The 17,049-nt window shown below is 39.2% G+C and overlaps 1 protein-coding gene across 2 annotated transcripts in view; it reads left to right on the top strand.

The window, feature by feature from the left end:
- Positions 1–17,049, top strand: part of pip5kl1 (phosphatidylinositol-4-phosphate 5-kinase-like 1) — a 65,042-nt gene that overhangs the window by 35,920 nt on the left and 12,073 nt on the right. For both annotated transcript variants that reach the window (XM_026174584.2, XM_080303647.1), the window contains 7 exons: positions 700–750; positions 835–989; positions 10,076–10,200; positions 12,929–12,963; positions 13,057–13,112; positions 13,462–13,574; positions 13,755–13,917. In XM_026174584.2, the coding sequence (XP_026030369.1) occupies positions 700–750; positions 835–989; positions 10,076–10,200; positions 12,929–12,963; positions 13,057–13,112; positions 13,462–13,574; positions 13,755–13,917 (698 nt within the window). The remainder of the gene's footprint in view (positions 1–699; positions 751–834; positions 990–10,075; positions 10,201–12,928; positions 12,964–13,056; positions 13,113–13,461; positions 13,575–13,754; positions 13,918–17,049) is intronic.

The following is a 17,049-nucleotide window of genomic DNA, read 5'->3' on the forward strand; positions in this document are numbered from 1 at the left end:
AATAATTTTTTTGTGTGTTTACAGTCACTCTTTCAAATAGATGCAAGTAAAACACAGCAGAAAATAAATAAAGTCAAAGACTAGCAGTCCTGTTGCTCTATTTTCACCTGTAAAGCAGGAGTGCGGTAGGCGGAGGTTTACCCTGGTGCAGGTGTGCCGCGGCGGTCAGTGGAAGAATCCGCGAGTTTCTCTGTGAGTTTCCCACTATGTCATAGCGCACTCGGTGCTTGCTTGGAAGTTTAGGGGTTTTTTCACTGTAAAAAGAAGTTTTCTTCCCATGCACAACGGACACTAATGTTTTTGTCACTTTTTATGGAATCAAACTCAAAGTAAGGTCAGTACTTCCACGCTTTAAACGCTGCACGCTCATACTCTCTCCCGCACTCGATATATTATCCACTGTTGATCTGCACGCAGCTGTTGTCACGAACGTCACACTTGCTTAGGTCACTGTCATGAGACATTCTCGCAAAAAACTCACAGTTTTAGTAACGCAGTAACGCAGCGTTCCTACGGGAAAGTAACGGTAATCTAATTACTGTTTTCACAATAGTAATCCCTTACTTTACTCGTTACTTGAAAAAAGTAATCGGATTACAGTGCCCATCTCTGCTGTACACACATAACTTTTAATAAGTCTATTTTGTCAGTTGTCCTGTTTTTCTGAGTGACTTGCTTTTGTTTCTTTTTATGCTTTAGAATGAACTGACAGATGAAGATTTCAGGTTGGAGGTCACTCAGATCCATAAGGTAGGATCCTGTGTGTTTCTCTGACAGCTCTCAGATGTATTACTGTGCAGAAGGCTTCCCTGTTTGATTTCTGTTTGTGTGTAGGACTTCACAATGGAGACGTTTGCAGGGCCTGTGTTTGCCACGCTGCGTGGATCTTTAGGAATGACTGAGCAGGAGTATCAGCAGTCACTCTGCTCTGAAAATTGCTACCTCCAGTTCATCAGCAACTCCAAGAGCAAAGCAGACTTCTTCCTCACGTGAGTTACAACAAATTGGCTGATCATCTGCCAAAATGTACAAGTCTGATAAAGACAGATAAATCTAGCGGGGCCTGCAATAATGAACCCGAGTAATAAACTTTACACACAGATGTGCCCAGTTAAGTAAATGCTGCTTAAAGGGGACTGATTATGCTTTTCATCAGTCAGTTATTTAAGTTTTCCAATTACTTTTGAGTCTATGAAATTGTAGTAAAAATGCTTTAGTTCCGCACATTTTTACCTTTTTGGAAATAAGTGTTTCAGTGCTTAAGTATGAAAGCTGAAAGTCTGCATTTGAACTGCATCGGTGTTGTTCTGTTTGAAATTCACTGTGGTGATGTCTCTGTCCAAATATTTATGGACCTAACTGTATATAAGCAGCGGTCTAAGAGTAGCTGTGTATCATATCATCATCATAGTTTATTTATATAGCACTTTAAAAACACACAAGGCTGACCAAAGTGCTGAACAACAGAAATATAAGAGACACAATAAGAATAATAAATACGATAAAATAATAAACATAGTAACAACAATAAAATATAATTAAATACAAGTCAGTTAACCACTGAGTCAAAGGCCAGGATTTAAAAATCTGGATTTAAAAACCAGCACTGATGTCGATTGCCATTTGTGAAGAGGAAGATTATTCCAAAGCTTTGGAGCCACAATAGAGAACGCTCGGTCTCCTCAGTTTCATCCGTGATTTGGGGACTGAGAGAAACAGCTGCTCAGCTGACCAGAGCAAACGAGTGGGGATATAGGGCTTCAGCAAATCAGACAAATATGCAGATGCCAGACCATTTAAGGATTTAAAAACTAATAGAAGGAGTTTAAAATGAATCCTAAATTCAATTGGAAGCCAGTGCAGGGAGGCCAGAACTAGAGTAATGTGCTCAAATTTCCTTCTACCAGTTTAAATCCGTGCTGCAGCATTCTGTACTAGTTGCAGGCAGCATGGATAACAGTCTCCAAATCACACTTTGAAAGAAAAGGTTTGACCTTCAACAGATGCCTGAGATGATAGAATGATGATTTCACCACACATTCACGTGTAATTGAGCTCTTCAGGTGAGGGGCCAGAGCAGTAAGGTCGACATCAGGGGTATCAGAGGTACAATTCGGGCTGAACAGAATTGCTTCCATTTTACGTTCATTAAAATTTAAAAGGTTTAGAGCCATCCATGACTTAACATCACTAAGGCAATCAAGCAAGAGTCTAATTGTATTTTGCTCGTTTGTGTTGTTGTGTTTGCACATCTCTGTTGCTTGTGGGGCTCGCACACAAGAATTTCACTCGCATGTGCTGTGCCAGTGTGCCTGCACATGTGATGTGACAATAAAAAGTGATTTGATTTGATTTGATTTAATTGGGGAGCTATCAGAATGACTGAAAGGAAAATAAAGCTGGCAATCATCAGCATATAGATGAAATGAGACTTTGTGTTTTCGAAAGATCGCTCCCAGTGGCAGGAGATACAACGAAAACAGTTATGGCCCAAGAATAGATCCCTGTGGTACACCCCACAACAGAGGGGCCACAGAGGACGATGACGAGCCCAACTTAACACAGAAGCTCCCGTTTGAGAGATATGATTTTATTCACAGGACAGCCAAGCCAGAAATGCCCACACAATGCTGGAATTAAGAGATCAGCAGGTTGTGGTCCACTGTGTTGAATGCAGCAGTCATATCCAGTAATATAAGCACTACATGTTTATCACAGTCCATCGCTACCAGAGTGTCATTCATAACCTTTATGAGAGCTGTCTCTGTGTTGTGAAATGGCTTAAAGAAAAATGTCAAACATTTGAGAGTTATTTAGATAATCCATCAGCTGAGCGTGAACAATCTTTTCCAAGATCTTACTCAGAAAAGGAAGTTTAGAGATGGGTCTGAAGTTTGACATAACTGAAATATCTGAGCCTGGCTTCCTAAGTAAGGGATGAATAACTGCATGCTTAAACTCGCTTGGTACTTGATCTGACAAGAGGCTGGTATTAATTATGTTCAGAATATGTGGTCTAACAGTAGGAAACACCTTTTTGAGAAAACGGGGATGAACAACATCATTCGGAGAACCACGCGGTTTAGCATTTAACACAACCTCCTCTAGTTAAGGTAGAACAATTGGTTGGAAAGCAATACACAAATTTGAACAGGGAACATCCACAGCCGGGTCACCAGAAGATAAAGTGGAGGGTCTGAAACTGGCAACCTTATCCACAAAGAAATTAAGAAACTTATTACACATAACCTCAGAAGACTGCAAAAGAACATGATCCTCTGTATTCAGTACAGAATTTATGGTATTATACAAAGCACGAGGGTTATGTGAATTAACAGCAATAAGGTGAGAAAAAAAGGAGTTTTTGGCGGTCTTTACTGCCCTCTGGTAAGCTTTCCAGCTCGTCTTAAGAGCTTCCAGAGAGATGTACAGCCATTATTATCATATTAACAATATGATAATACTGTAAATAATAGTGTAAATGTTCTTGTTGGTTACAGACTCTCGCATCACCTTCATAACTTGTATTTGGATTTCATTATTTTAAATTATATAAGCAAAGTTAGATGAATTAGATTGTTAAAATTCTTATTCTTTTCAAATTCTGATAGATGTTCAACTCAACTCAAAAAAACATTGTGTTTTTTGAGTCCACGTGTGTCACTGACAGTGTTGGTCAAGTTACTTGAAAAAAGTAATCAGTAACTAATTACTGATTACTTCCCCAAAAAAGTAATCCCGTTACTTTACTGATTACTTATTTTCAAAGGTAATTAATTACTTAGTTACTTAGTTACTTTTTAAAAACACGATTTACAACCTGAATAGGTGATAAAGTGATAGATCTTTCAGCCCAATTCTACTTTTTCTGCATAATCCATCATACAAAATGTAATCAAATGGAAAAGTCTCTTTTTAAAACTTGTTTTATTAGTTTTAATCTTTTAACTTCATGCATCAAGCAAAAATGTAATTATATGCAACATTCTCTGACTGGAAGAAAATTGTTTAATATTTAAACTTATTTTCTGCACATTCCAGCACATAAAATAATTTTTTTGTATGTTTACACTCACTTTTTCAAATAGATGCAAGTAAAACACAGCAGAAAACTAGAAAAATTTGCATTTCCTGCGAAAATGCAGTGTGGATGCTTTAAAGCTGAAGCTGTATGCAAAAACTAGCTGAAAAAGCTGAAAAGTTGCAGAAATTGTAAAAACTTTGCAGAAGCAAAGGAACTTTGCTAAAATGTAATAACTTAGCAGAACTGCAATATCTTAGAGGAAACATAATACTTGGCAGAAATACAATAGCATAGCAGAACTTAGCAGAAATATTGTAACTTACCAGAAACATGACAACTTCTCAAAACTACAAGAATTTAGGAGAAATAGTATAAGAAAACAGAAAGAATATATTTAGCCAAAAATACTTAAACATTACAGAAACACTATGATTTAGAAAAATAGTACAACATAGCAGAAATACTGTGTTTTACCAGAGACACTGTGATGAACTATGAATATTGTAATTTTAAATTAATACTATGTTTTAGCACAAATACTATAATTTGGCAGAAATACTATAATTTGGCAGAAATACTATGATTCAGCACAAATACTCTGGTTTAGCACAAATATTATAAGATAGCAGAAATACAATTATATAGCAGAAATGCTATATTTAGAAAGAAAAATATAATATAGTAGAAATAGTATGATTTAGCAGAAATACTACAATATAGCATAATAACAATGATTTAGAACAAATACTATGATTGAGCAGAATAGTTATAACTTAAGTGAAAATACTGGAAAACTAAAATGACAAGCTGAGAAAAAAACAGAACATGGTTAAGCTGTCTCAAAACTAATTATTGTTCAACTGTGGGGGAAAAAAGAAATACAAATAAATAAATACAGAAATGTAAAGAGAGAGAGACACACACAGGGTCTATGCCAGTCAAACAATGAGATGCTGCCCTAAAGAGGGACTTTCTCTCTCTCTCTCTCTCTCTCTCTCTCTCTCTCTCTCTGTCTCTGTCTCTCACACACACACACACACACACACACACAGGGAGAGAAGCAAGTTTCTAGGTCAGTCAAGCAGCCTGGGAGCTGGTAAATTTGAATCCACCAATCAGAGAGGCTGTAAACTTTTCCCGCCAAAACAGGTGCACACACGCAGCACAGAGACAGGATTTTTGTAGTCTATTTCTCATAGTGAGGATTCCCCTCAAACAAATGACCATAATTTCCTAACCGTAGGGGCAAGAACTGTCATTTTTACACAGTTTTGTTCAGAAGAGATGGGGCAATCGTCAAGTGTTGACAATTTATCATTAAAATATGAATTTTTAGAGATATATGATATGGATGACGGGTTGGTTTAGAAGCCACGAAGGCCCCAATATGCAAATTTGAATGCCTCAGCCCACATATATGATTGGCTGGCTGGGAAGCCGTGGAGACCCTGATATGTAAATTTGAATGTCTCAGGCCTCACAGAGGATTGGCTGCCTGGGGAACTGGCAGTAATATATGGAAATAGTATGCTTAAGCATAAATACTACATTTAGTAGAAATACTATATTTTAGCACAAATACTATAAAAAGCAGAATTACTAAAATTTAGCAGATATACTATATTAAGCACAAATCTTATAAAAAGCAGAAATAGTATGATTAAGCATAAATACTACATTTAGTAGAAATACTATGTTTTAGCACAAATACTATAAAAAGCAGAAATACTATATTAAGCAATATAAATATCCTATAAAAATCCTGTGTGTTGGCCCTGCGACAGACTGGCGACCTGTCCAGGGTGTACCCCGCCCTTCGCCCTATGGCAGCTGGGATGGTCTCCGGCACCCCCCGCGACCCTGAAAAGGATAAGCGGAAGCGAATGGATGGATGGATGGACTATATTTGTCAGAAATACTATATTTAGCACAAATCTTATAAAATAGCAGAAATAGTATGATTTAGCACAATAGTAATATCTTATACAGAAAAATTGGAAAAGCAAAATGGACAGCTGAAAAAATGCTGAACATGCTGAGGGTCCCTCGAATATGCTTGTTAAATGAAAAAAATCGGCAAAAAAAAATATAACAGAGACACACACACAAGATCCAATTCAGTCAACCAGTCTAAATATGTTGAATTTGAATCTTACAATGGGATCATCCCATTAAAAGACTTTCTTTCTCTCTCTCTCTCCCTCTCTGTCACACACACACACTCACACACACACAGAGGGAGAGAAGTAAGTTTCTAGCTCAGTCAAGCAGCCTGGGAGCTGCTGAATTTGAATCCACCAATCAGAGAGCCTGTGCACTTTTTCCCGCAAAACAGCTGCACGCAGCACAGAGAGACAGGATTTTTGCAGTCTATTTCTCATAATGACGACTCCCCTCAAACAAATGACCATAATTTCCTAACCGTAGGGGCTAGAACGGTCATTCTTACACCGTTTTGTTCAGAAGAGATGGGGGAATCTTAAAGTGTTGACAATTTATCATTAAAATATGAATTATTAAAGATATTTGACTTCTAATGCACCATAACTGAGCAGAGCAAAGCAAAAACTGCCTTGACTTGCCCTCAAACAACGCTTTCTAACTCTAAATCTATTTGGAGTATCAATATCATTCTTTCTCTGTAAGAGACAGCAGGCTTTGGTGAACAATCATGGAAATTTTCAGGTCTCTGTGGAAATTCATTAAAAAGATATGACGAGAGAAATAAGTGGTTCATTTCCAGAGTTTGAAATCTGAAGAAATCTGAGCGAAGGACGAATTTCCTACCCTCAAACAAGTCTAACTCATTTCAGAACGGTAATAGGTGAGAAAATAATTCTTGAATTGTGAGCGTCAGGAGTGTCTGAAGATATACTGGGACAAGCCTTATGTCTTAACTTTGCTTCATTAAGGAGATATGACGATTCGAATATGCCTCTCATTACAGAAATCAAGCGGTGATTTTGAACAAACTCTCCATTGACTTTCTATGGAGAGTTTTGCGACTTTGTGTTGGTCTGAGGAGATTTGCCAAAATTCTATAAATCCCACAACAATGATAGTGACATTTTCGGAAAGCCAGCAAAAATACCTACGTTTTGATGTATAATTTGTGGAAGTTGAGTGAAAATTGAGCAAGTAGCAAGAAGTTGTTCGGACATGAAGAGAAGACTGCAAAACCTTCAGTGGCACACTGGAAGCCAAGTGCAATAGCAACCATAACAACGCATGTATTTTGTGAAAAATCACAATTTTGCAACTGAAAACGTTAAGAGGCATAAAAGTAAAACGGTAAAATATTTGAAAAGCTGATTTATACCTGAATAGCCCAATAATTTGAGAACAATTTAAAGTTTGAATGGTTGTTCTACGTGAAAATATGAGGAAGTAGTTAAGTTTCAAAAACAAGAACATTTTAGCAGAATTGCAGAAGTTTCCCATTCATTTCAATGGGACAAATTAAAGGAAAAAAGCTTAATATTTTAAAAAGTATAATAGTTAAAAATACCAAAAGACATAGCACACATTAGCAGAAGTAGCAGAATAGTTTAAAATTTGAACAGTGAAAATCGGCTGAAAATTGTGGAAGTAGTTAAGTGCCAAAAAGTGTACGGAAGTATCAAGAGGAACTCAATATGTGTGCTTAAAGCATCCACACAATAAATAAAGTCAAAGACTAGCAGTCCTGTTGCTCTATTTTCACCTGTAAAGCAGGAGTGCGGTAGGCGGAGGTTTACCCTGGTGCAGGTGTGCCGCGGCGGTCAGTGGAAGAATCCGCGAGTTTCTCTGTGAATTTCTCATTACGTCGTTGCGCACTCGGTGCTTGCTTGGAAGTTTAGGGTTTTTTTCACTGTAAAAAGAAGTTTTCTTCCCACGCACATTGGACGGTAATGTTTTTGTCACTTTTTATGGAATCAAACTTAAAGTGAGGTCAGTACTTCCACGCTTTAAACGCTGCACGGTCATACTCTCTCCCGCACTCGATATATTATCCACTGTTGATCTGCACACAGCTGTTGTCACGAACGCCGCACTTGCCTACGTCACTGTCATGAGACATTCTCACAAAAAAATCACAGTTTTAGTAACGCAGTAACGCAGCGGGAAAGTAACGGTAATCTAATTACCGTTTTTGTCATAGTAATCCCTTACTTTACTCGTTACTTGAAAAAAGTCATCGGATTACAGTAACGCGTTACAAGTAACGCGTTACTGTAATGCGATTTACTTGCATCTATTTGAAAGAGTGAGTGTAAACACCAGAGGTGGGACCAAGTCATTGTTTTGCAAGTCTCAAGTAAGTCTCAAGTCTTTATCCTCAAGTCTCAAGTCAAGTCTCAAGTAATGTCAGGCAAGTCAGAGTCGAGTCTCAAGTCACTGGTGTAAAAGTCCGAGTCAAGTCACAAGTCTGAAACTTTGAATTTCAAGTCCTTTCGAGTCTTTAAAAAAAAAAACGAAAAAATAATGTTGCAGTTATGCTAAATGTAAATATTAGACCATGTAATTTTAAAATCTGTGTTTTTCTCAACACATGACAAAATAGTGAACTTAGAAAATATACACAAATTGTGAAATTGCACCTCTTTAAAATGCAGCTCAATTAAACCTAGCTCCAAGAATAATTTTCACCGACAGTTCTGAGATAAGCTGCATGTTATTCTTGGATGCGGTTGTAGGACCAGCTTTAAAATCGCATGACAAAAATATCATACACATTAAAAAAAACTGTATCACCAACGTAGCCTGGACAAGATTTGCTAGTTAGATGAAGTCAGCTATCTCATCTTAGCATATTTATATGCATATTTATAATCATACGGTTCTTGGAGTGAGTGCATACACTCATGAAGTTTAGTAACTTCAGGTCACTGCAACAAGCCCAGGTACAGTTTACCGACAGATGGGTGCAGGACCTTGAAATGCACTGTGTAGAACGAAAGACCATCGTATGTATCATAATTTTACCAGTCTCACAAATTGTCGTCATAAATACACATTCCTTAACTGTTTATTAATAGGACCTTTGAGCTCAACGGTAATTAATTAGTAGTGGAAATAATTTCTGGTACCCATCACAGAAATGTAGCAGTGACAACAATATTGTATGCTGTAATCGTACTGGGCAATTAGTGATACAAAAAACCAGTTTTATCCTGTGAATAAAAGTATATGTTTTTGTCAGTGTACCATAATAACAGAAGCGAAACGCAATATTGTGTCAGGACAATTCACTATTTATGCACAATAAACAAAGGAGCATAGCGCGACAATTTCTGTTCAGCGCCAGACTTGCTTGTAACCTATATCACTAATTATGTTATGAAAATGACATATTAACTACAACAGCAGACTGACCTTCGTGTAAATGCTTGGAGCAGACTAACCTGTGAGCTGGAGTGTTCTGGGACGTTATATTTGGTCTTTGAATGGCTGCAATCCAGGCCATCCGTCGTCTTTGTTACTTCGGAAACATGGCTTGAACAATTTCTCTTCAACGACGTAATCCGATAACAACCGATCTCTTTACCCGTCGGCTTCCCGTGGCTGTCATGCGACCGGCTATTGCAGTTAATAATACAACGGCTTCTTGACATTTTTGTGTTTCTTTTTATCGCTGTATAACTGATTTTAATTGAAAGCCTGCGTGCGCTAGTACCGCTTGCCACGAGTTCCCAGAATCCTTTGCGGTTCTACCCGTGAATGACGTCACATTTTCAATCTCAATATAATATGCATGTTAAATTTTATATTTGGGGTAAAATATCAAGTCTTTTCAAGTAAACCGGTTCAAGTCCAATTCAAGTCCCAAGTCATTGGTGTAAAAGTCCAAGTCAAGTCACAAGTCTTAGAACATTTTTTCAAGTCAAGTCTAAAGTCATAAAATTAATGACTCGAGTCTGACTCGAGTCCAAGTCATGTGACTCGACTCCACACCTCTGGTAAACACACACAAAAAATTATTTTATGTGCTGTTACAAGTAATGTGTTACTGCCCATCTCTGGTCACTGATAAGAGAGAGATATACTGACACCGTGTTTTTCAACTTTTAGGAATGATAAACGCTTCTTCTTAAAGACTCAGAACAAAAGGGAAATTAAGTTCCTTCTGGGCAACCTGAAGATCTACATGGAGCACCTGAGGAAATACCCACATTCACTGCTGGTCAAGTTTTTAGGTACCACACACACAGACTGAGAAATATCTCTGTACATCACTCACAATCCCCAGGGTCCGGTCAACCCTCCACATTAGACTGGATGCTTCTGTTCACAGTGTTACAGTATAGTGGGCACATTTTAAGAGTCCAAGAGTCCAGAGTCTGGCTGGCTCAGATGCTGGCAGTTCTCACTGCAGTCTACCGGTAGCGTCTCCTTTTAGGCCAGGATAGACGAATGTCACCGAGCAGTGACTAAGTTTGTGGTAAAAGGCTTGCCCCCGATTTTCGGTAAGTGAATGTGTTTAATTGTAGGCAGGGACATTACTGGATATTCTTGTGTAATTGCTACAGAATAATGGTAAATGGCCTGTATTTATATAGCGCTTTACTAGTCAAAAATAAACCTGCCCCGGGGCCTACCACAGCACTTTCACACCTGTGCCATGATACACAAATAATAAAATGCCATCTTGGATGACATTTACCCTGCACTCGTCCTTTGTATATCTTGGCACAGGCATAATATCTCTGTGGTAGTCCTATCAGAGCAGAAAACACTTGCAGCACACCTACAGCTTTCTGATGAATGATCCCTTTTTTCAGTGCAATGTTAAACAAACTCTGCAGGGGAAATTCCACCGAAAGCCTTTTACCTTCACAATGACACATTTTTCTCTGTTGCAGTTTGATTTTTACCTCGTTGAAATTGCAGCAACAATTAAACAACAGAAATTAGCTCCCTATAATAAATACACCAAACAGTGGGTGAGTGAAAAGCAACAGAAATTAGCTCCCTATTATAAATACACCAAACAGTGGGCGAGTGAAAAGCAGAGGCCCGTGCTATGCAGAAGACGTGTGTAGGAAGTCACTTCAGGTTTAAACTTGGCTGGTTTTGATCACTGGTTCCCGTCTTATCTTGCTGCTGATGCATGCCTAACATGCTCTGGAGCAGATTACGTTCGAGACAACAGATCAGCACGAACAAAACCAAAACCAACCCAGCAACTCCACAGAAAGTGGTGTGGCGTATTGCAAGGGGCATAAAATCCCTTCAGCGTGCAGACAGTAAGAAGGTGTGAAGTCTGTCTGTAGTGAATGAAAATGAGTACAATTATGAATTAGTAGAATCAACTTTATTGATTTTTCCCCTGTTAGCTTCAATTTGAAAAGTACTTTATTACTGAACATTGTGATTACTGGAACTGTCAGCTTAAACAGCTGTGATTTTTGCTGCCCTTCTTTTCTGGTTAAAAAAAGGTTTATAGAAGTTTGTTTTCCAGTGTTATGGAGCAAAGCTCTTAAAGTTTACACAAAGTCCTGTGAATCCTTTTCCTTTCACTCGTACTGTGCTGCTTTGTCTGCAGTAGCTGTCACTTTCAGCGTATCATGTGTTTGACCTCTTCTGATTTTTCCAATATTAGTTTTATCCTCTTTTGTCCATGTATCTGATTGCACACGTGTTAAAAATTTGTATCTTATCTTAGGTTTGTGATTAATTGGCTTCATAAATACGATATTTATCATCTGTTGAGCCCACTAGTTTCCATTATTGTGCTGCTTTTAACTTGTATTAACAAAAGAGGTCAGCTAGCTTCTTATTGTTTTAGGATCTTATGAGAAATGAAAGGAACTTCGTTTTTGGGTAGGACCTCTTTGTTCATAATTTTAAATATCAAGCACTTTTCTATGCAAACATAGCCAGTAAGAAGTGCCTGGAAAATAAAATAATGAAAGCAATTTCAAAATAAAAGAGAAAGTGATTAAAAATGAAACTTAAAAAAAAACCAAAACGATTTTTGTAACTAGTGAAAACACCAAAACTGAGAGAAATGTCAGCCTTCAATGATCGACCTAGACTGAACGCTCAGAGGGGAAATGTATGGAGCCCTGAAAGGCGAATGAGAAGAACAATCCATGTGTTATTACTCGTGTAACATTGGCTCTTTTTACTTGTATGAGTAACTTAAACTTTAATAATACTGCAGTACAGAACTTCAGTGAATAATTGAAGAACAGATTATGACAAACACATTTTTATGAACAATCCCTCGGATGAATGCGACTTGTCACCAATTCCATGCACCAACACAAAACATGGAAAACAAGGACAGTGCCCTCGGATTGGCAGACTAAGGTGGTGAACCAAGGGATCATAAACCTCAGCCTCCATAGGGAAGCTACACCACTGTCCTGGTATGTCTAAGTATCACAAGTATTGGATGTTATCGTACGTGTATTTCTGGTGGACTCTCTTTCTGTTTTACCTAGAGTTGTGATTTGCATCTCATGGTGGTTTTGTCTTTATCTCCTGTTACCTCTGGCTCTCTTCCACTGCATGTCTTTCCTCCTCTCACCCCACCCGGTCACCACAGATGGCCGCCCCTCCCTGAGCCTGGTTCTGCTGGAGGTTTCTTCCTGTTAAAAAGATGTTTTTCGTTCCCACTGTCGCCAAACTGCTTGCTCATAGGGGAGCAAGGATAATCCATATGATTGTTGGGTTTTTCTCTGTATGTATTATTGTAGGGTCTACCTTACAAAATAAAGCACCTTATTGTGATTTGGGGCTGTATAAATAAAACTGAATTAAACTGAATTGAACAGGTGACAGCGAGTTCTCATTTGCAATAAACCGTAGAGTAGGTTTTAGAGTAAGAGGTTTTATGTTGCAAATCCCACATCCCACTTAAAATAAATCCCACTTAAAATAAATGTCTCAATTAAGTAACTGGTTGCTTGTTTTTAGGTGTTCACAGGATCCAAATCCCACAAAGACGAAAGGTACAGATACATTTTACGCCTGTTCAGTTCTGTTGAGAATTACAATGTGAAACAAAGGATTATAAAGTACTTTTTCCCATTTATCTGTTCCAGAAGTTCTTCATTGTCATGCAAAGTGTGTTTTATCCAGATGATCGCATCAATGCCAGGTAAGCTTGGAAGGATGTCCTTTACAAGCATCCATATGCGACAAGTTGAAGTTGACTATTGCTCAGGAACTGCAAACCTTCCGATCTCTTACAAACAGACTAGCACATGCTTGCATGGCTTTGGATGCTGATGCGACAGGTGCTGTCCGTGACTCTCTTGTGACTTTTTTTTCACGCTTGCACTTTTTAGACATTTACTTTGTAGTGCCTTCTATGCATTATGTACCAGGGATTGGGTTCACCTATACCAGGTGAACCTTGTTCCTGGAACTTTTGGGTCACGTTTCGATGGTCCAAGCCTCTAGCAGAACCTTGAAAACATCCAGTTATGCCTTTTTTGTGTTGTCAGGTATGACATTAAGGGCTGTGAGGTGAGTCGCTGGACAGAGCCTGCACCAGAGGGAAGCCACATCATCGTGGTTCTCAAAGACCTCAACTTCGAGGGCCAGTTCATCACTCTGGGTAAGAGCATTTATGTATTCAGGGTATAAGTTCAAAAGGTAGCATTATTGCACCTTCTTCCAGGCCTGTCACTGCAGTATCTCACTGCAAATGTCATGTCCATGTGCCGGAGTAACAATTAAATACCAGTTTTTGTGTCAGTATTGTGTTTTTCGAGCTGTGCGTTGTTTAATTGTTTAGACCAGCAGCGTTCCTGGCTCCTGCGACAGGTGGAAATTGACACACACTTCCTTCGCCAGCTCAACGTGTTGGACTACAGCCTTCTCCTGGCTCATCAGCCCCTACACCATGACGAGCGCCACCAGGGCCTCTCCTTTGCTACGCTCATCGTAAGAGCAAAAAAGTACGTTTTAGTACCCTGATTTTCATTTTTGTTGCATTTAGAGAGTTCTGATTGCGTATTAATTTTGGGAGGATTCCAGCAATTTTAAAACACTGAAAAGTGATGAACTGCTTCAATTCTTCATGATTCAACAAGGTGTTAGAAACATTCCTCTGAGACTTTGGTCCATATTGACATCACACATCACACAGTTGCTGCAGCTTCAATCCAAATGTCACAGCAGAAACCAAACTTCATCGAACCACGCAACGTTTTTCTATCCAAGCATGAAACCTGGTGTGCTCTCCTGCTGCTGCATCTGCTTCAAGATTCAACATGTGTGTTCAGAGAGGGGGTTTTTTTTGTTTTGTTTATTTGGGGTTTTTTTTTTTTTTTTGTTGCCTTCCTATCAGGTCAAAGCAGTCTGGCAATTCTCTTTTGTCAGCCTCATTAACAGGACATGTTTATCCAGAGAACTGCCTGGCACTTGATATTTTCTCTCTCTTCTCAGACTATTCTCTGTAAACTCTAGATATGGTTGTACGGGAAAATCTCAGCAGCTAAGCAGTTTCTGAAACTCTCAGATCAGCCGGTCTGGCACTAATGGCACTGCCTCATTCAAATTCCCTATCCTGATGCTTGGTTTAATCTTCAAAAGGTTTACGTGCCTAAATGCACAGAATTTCTGCCATGTGAGTTGCAAATTAAACATTTTTTAAACATGGCTGTTAAAATGTTGGGTAACGCGTTGTGAGAATTGCACTGCATCACTGTTTTAGGAAACCTGAGACTTCTGTCTCAGCCAGTGCTCTTTGAACTAACAACCACAGAAAGTACAGAGAGCCTCACCAGCAGACTGGGTTTGGTTTGTTTCTTTGCTGACATTACAATAAATATAGATAAATCTCTTAACACCAGATTCATCCATACAATAACAAATACCTGCAGTCATGACAACATGCAAGCATGGAGAAAGTGAAAGCACAGCATGACATCATTATGATCTTTAAGGTGTATGAAACAAAAGCTCCAAATGAACACGAACACAAAAACACAAACACAAACGTGTTTTAAAATCCAGCTGCTGTATTAACAAGGTTAACTCAGCAGATGGAGCACTAAAGACAAAATAAGAGAAAACAATCAGAAACAACTCGCTGGCCGAATGTTTTTTTTTTTCATTCCTAAAATAAAAGTGGAACATCAGGAGCATCAGACACCTCGTCCTAAGCCAGAAATTGTAATTTCCATTAGTGTGTGACGCATGCTGCTTCATCACTCACTCACATCCAGAGCAGTGGGCTGGGCTCCCAGACTAAGCTTCCTGCATAGGGTCCTGTTGCAGAATTCCTCCACTTAAGTTTTTTTTTTTTTCACTCTGTTTTAAATTAGAAGAAAACTGAGTCATTACTGGTTTTGTTCAGTTACAGACTGTAGACACAGCTTCAGGCGAATATAAAATTCAGACACTGAGTCATGGTTGCCTTTTTGTTTTTGGCCCACGATATGCTTGATATCTGGCTTCAATTCAAGCACAAGCCCTGAATCACAGAATAATATAATGCATGTGGAGCTCAAATATTTACACTGAATATTTTGTATTTGAATTGCATGCAAACTATTTAGCTACCCCTTGATATGTATCTAACTGTTATACAGTGGGGCAAAAAAGTATTTAGTCAGCCACCGATTGTGCAAGTTCCCCCACCTAAAATGATGACAGAGGTCAGTAATTTGCACCAGAGGTACACTTCAACTGTGAGAGACAGAATGTGAAAAACAAATCAATGAATTCACATGGTAGGATTTGTAAAGCATTTATTCGTAAATCAGGGTGGAAAATAAGTATTTGGTCACCTCAAACAAGGAAAATCTCTGGCTCTCACAGACCTGTAACGTCTTCTGTAAGAAGCTTTTCTGTCCCCCACTCGTTACCTGTATGAATGGCACCTGTTTGAACTCATCATCTGTATAAAAGACACCTGTCCACAGCCTCAAACAGTCAGACTCCAAACTCCGCCATGGCCAAGACCAAAGAGCTTTCGAAGGACACCAGGAAAAGTATTGTAGACCTGCACCAGACTGGGAAGAGTGAATCTACAATAGGCAAGCAGCTTGGTGTGAAAAAATCAACTGTGGGAGCAATCATCAGAAAATGGAAGACATACAAGACCACTGATAATCTCCCTCGATCTGGGGCTCCACGCAAGATCTCATCCCGTGGGGTCAAAATGATCATGAGAACGGTGAGCAAAGATCCCAGAACCACACGGGGGGACCTGGTGAATGACCTGCAGAGAGCTGGGACCAAAGTAACAAAGGTCACCATCAGTAACACACTACAACGGCAGGGAATCAAATCCCGCAGTGCCAGACGTGTTCCGCTGCTGAAGCCAGTGCATGTCCAGGCCCGTCTGAAGTTTGCCAGAGAGCACATGGATGATACAGCAGAGGATTGGGAGAATGTCATGTGGTCAGATGAAACCAAAGTAGAACGTTTTGGTATAAACTCAACTCGTCGTGTTTGGAGGAAGAAGAATACTGAGTTGCATCCCAAGAACACCATACCTACTGTGAAGCATGGGGGTGGAAACATCATGCTATGGGGCTGTTTTTCTGCCAAGGGGACAGGACGACTGATCCGTGTTAAGGACAGAATGAATGGGGCCATGTATCGTGAGATTTTGAGCCAAAACCTCCTTCCATCAGTGAGAACTTTGAAGATGAAACGAGGCTGGGTCTTCCAACATGACAATGATCCAAAACACACCGCCCGGGCAACAAAGGAGTGGCTCTGTAAGAAGCATTTGAAAGTCCTGGAGTGGCCTAGCCAGTCTCCAGACCTCAACCCCATAGAAAATCTGTGGCGGGAGTTGAAAGTCCGTGTTGCTCGGCGACAGCCCCAAAACATCACTGCTCTCGAGAAGATCTGCATGGAGGAATGGGCCAAAATACCAGCTACTGTGTGTGCAAACCTGGTAAAGACCAATAGTAAACGTTTGACCTCTGTTATTGCCAACAAAGGTTATGTTACAAAGTATTGAGTTGTATTTTTGTTATTGACCAAATACTTATTTTCCACCCTGATTTACCAATAAATTCTTTACAAATCCTACCATGTGGATTCATGGATTTTTTTTTCACATTCTGTCT

This window comes from Astatotilapia calliptera, chromosome 7 (assembly GCF_964374335.1).
Source record: "Astatotilapia calliptera chromosome 7, fAstCal68.1, whole genome shotgun sequence".
Taxonomy (NCBI): Eukaryota; Metazoa; Chordata; class Actinopteri; order Cichliformes; family Cichlidae; genus Astatotilapia; species Astatotilapia calliptera.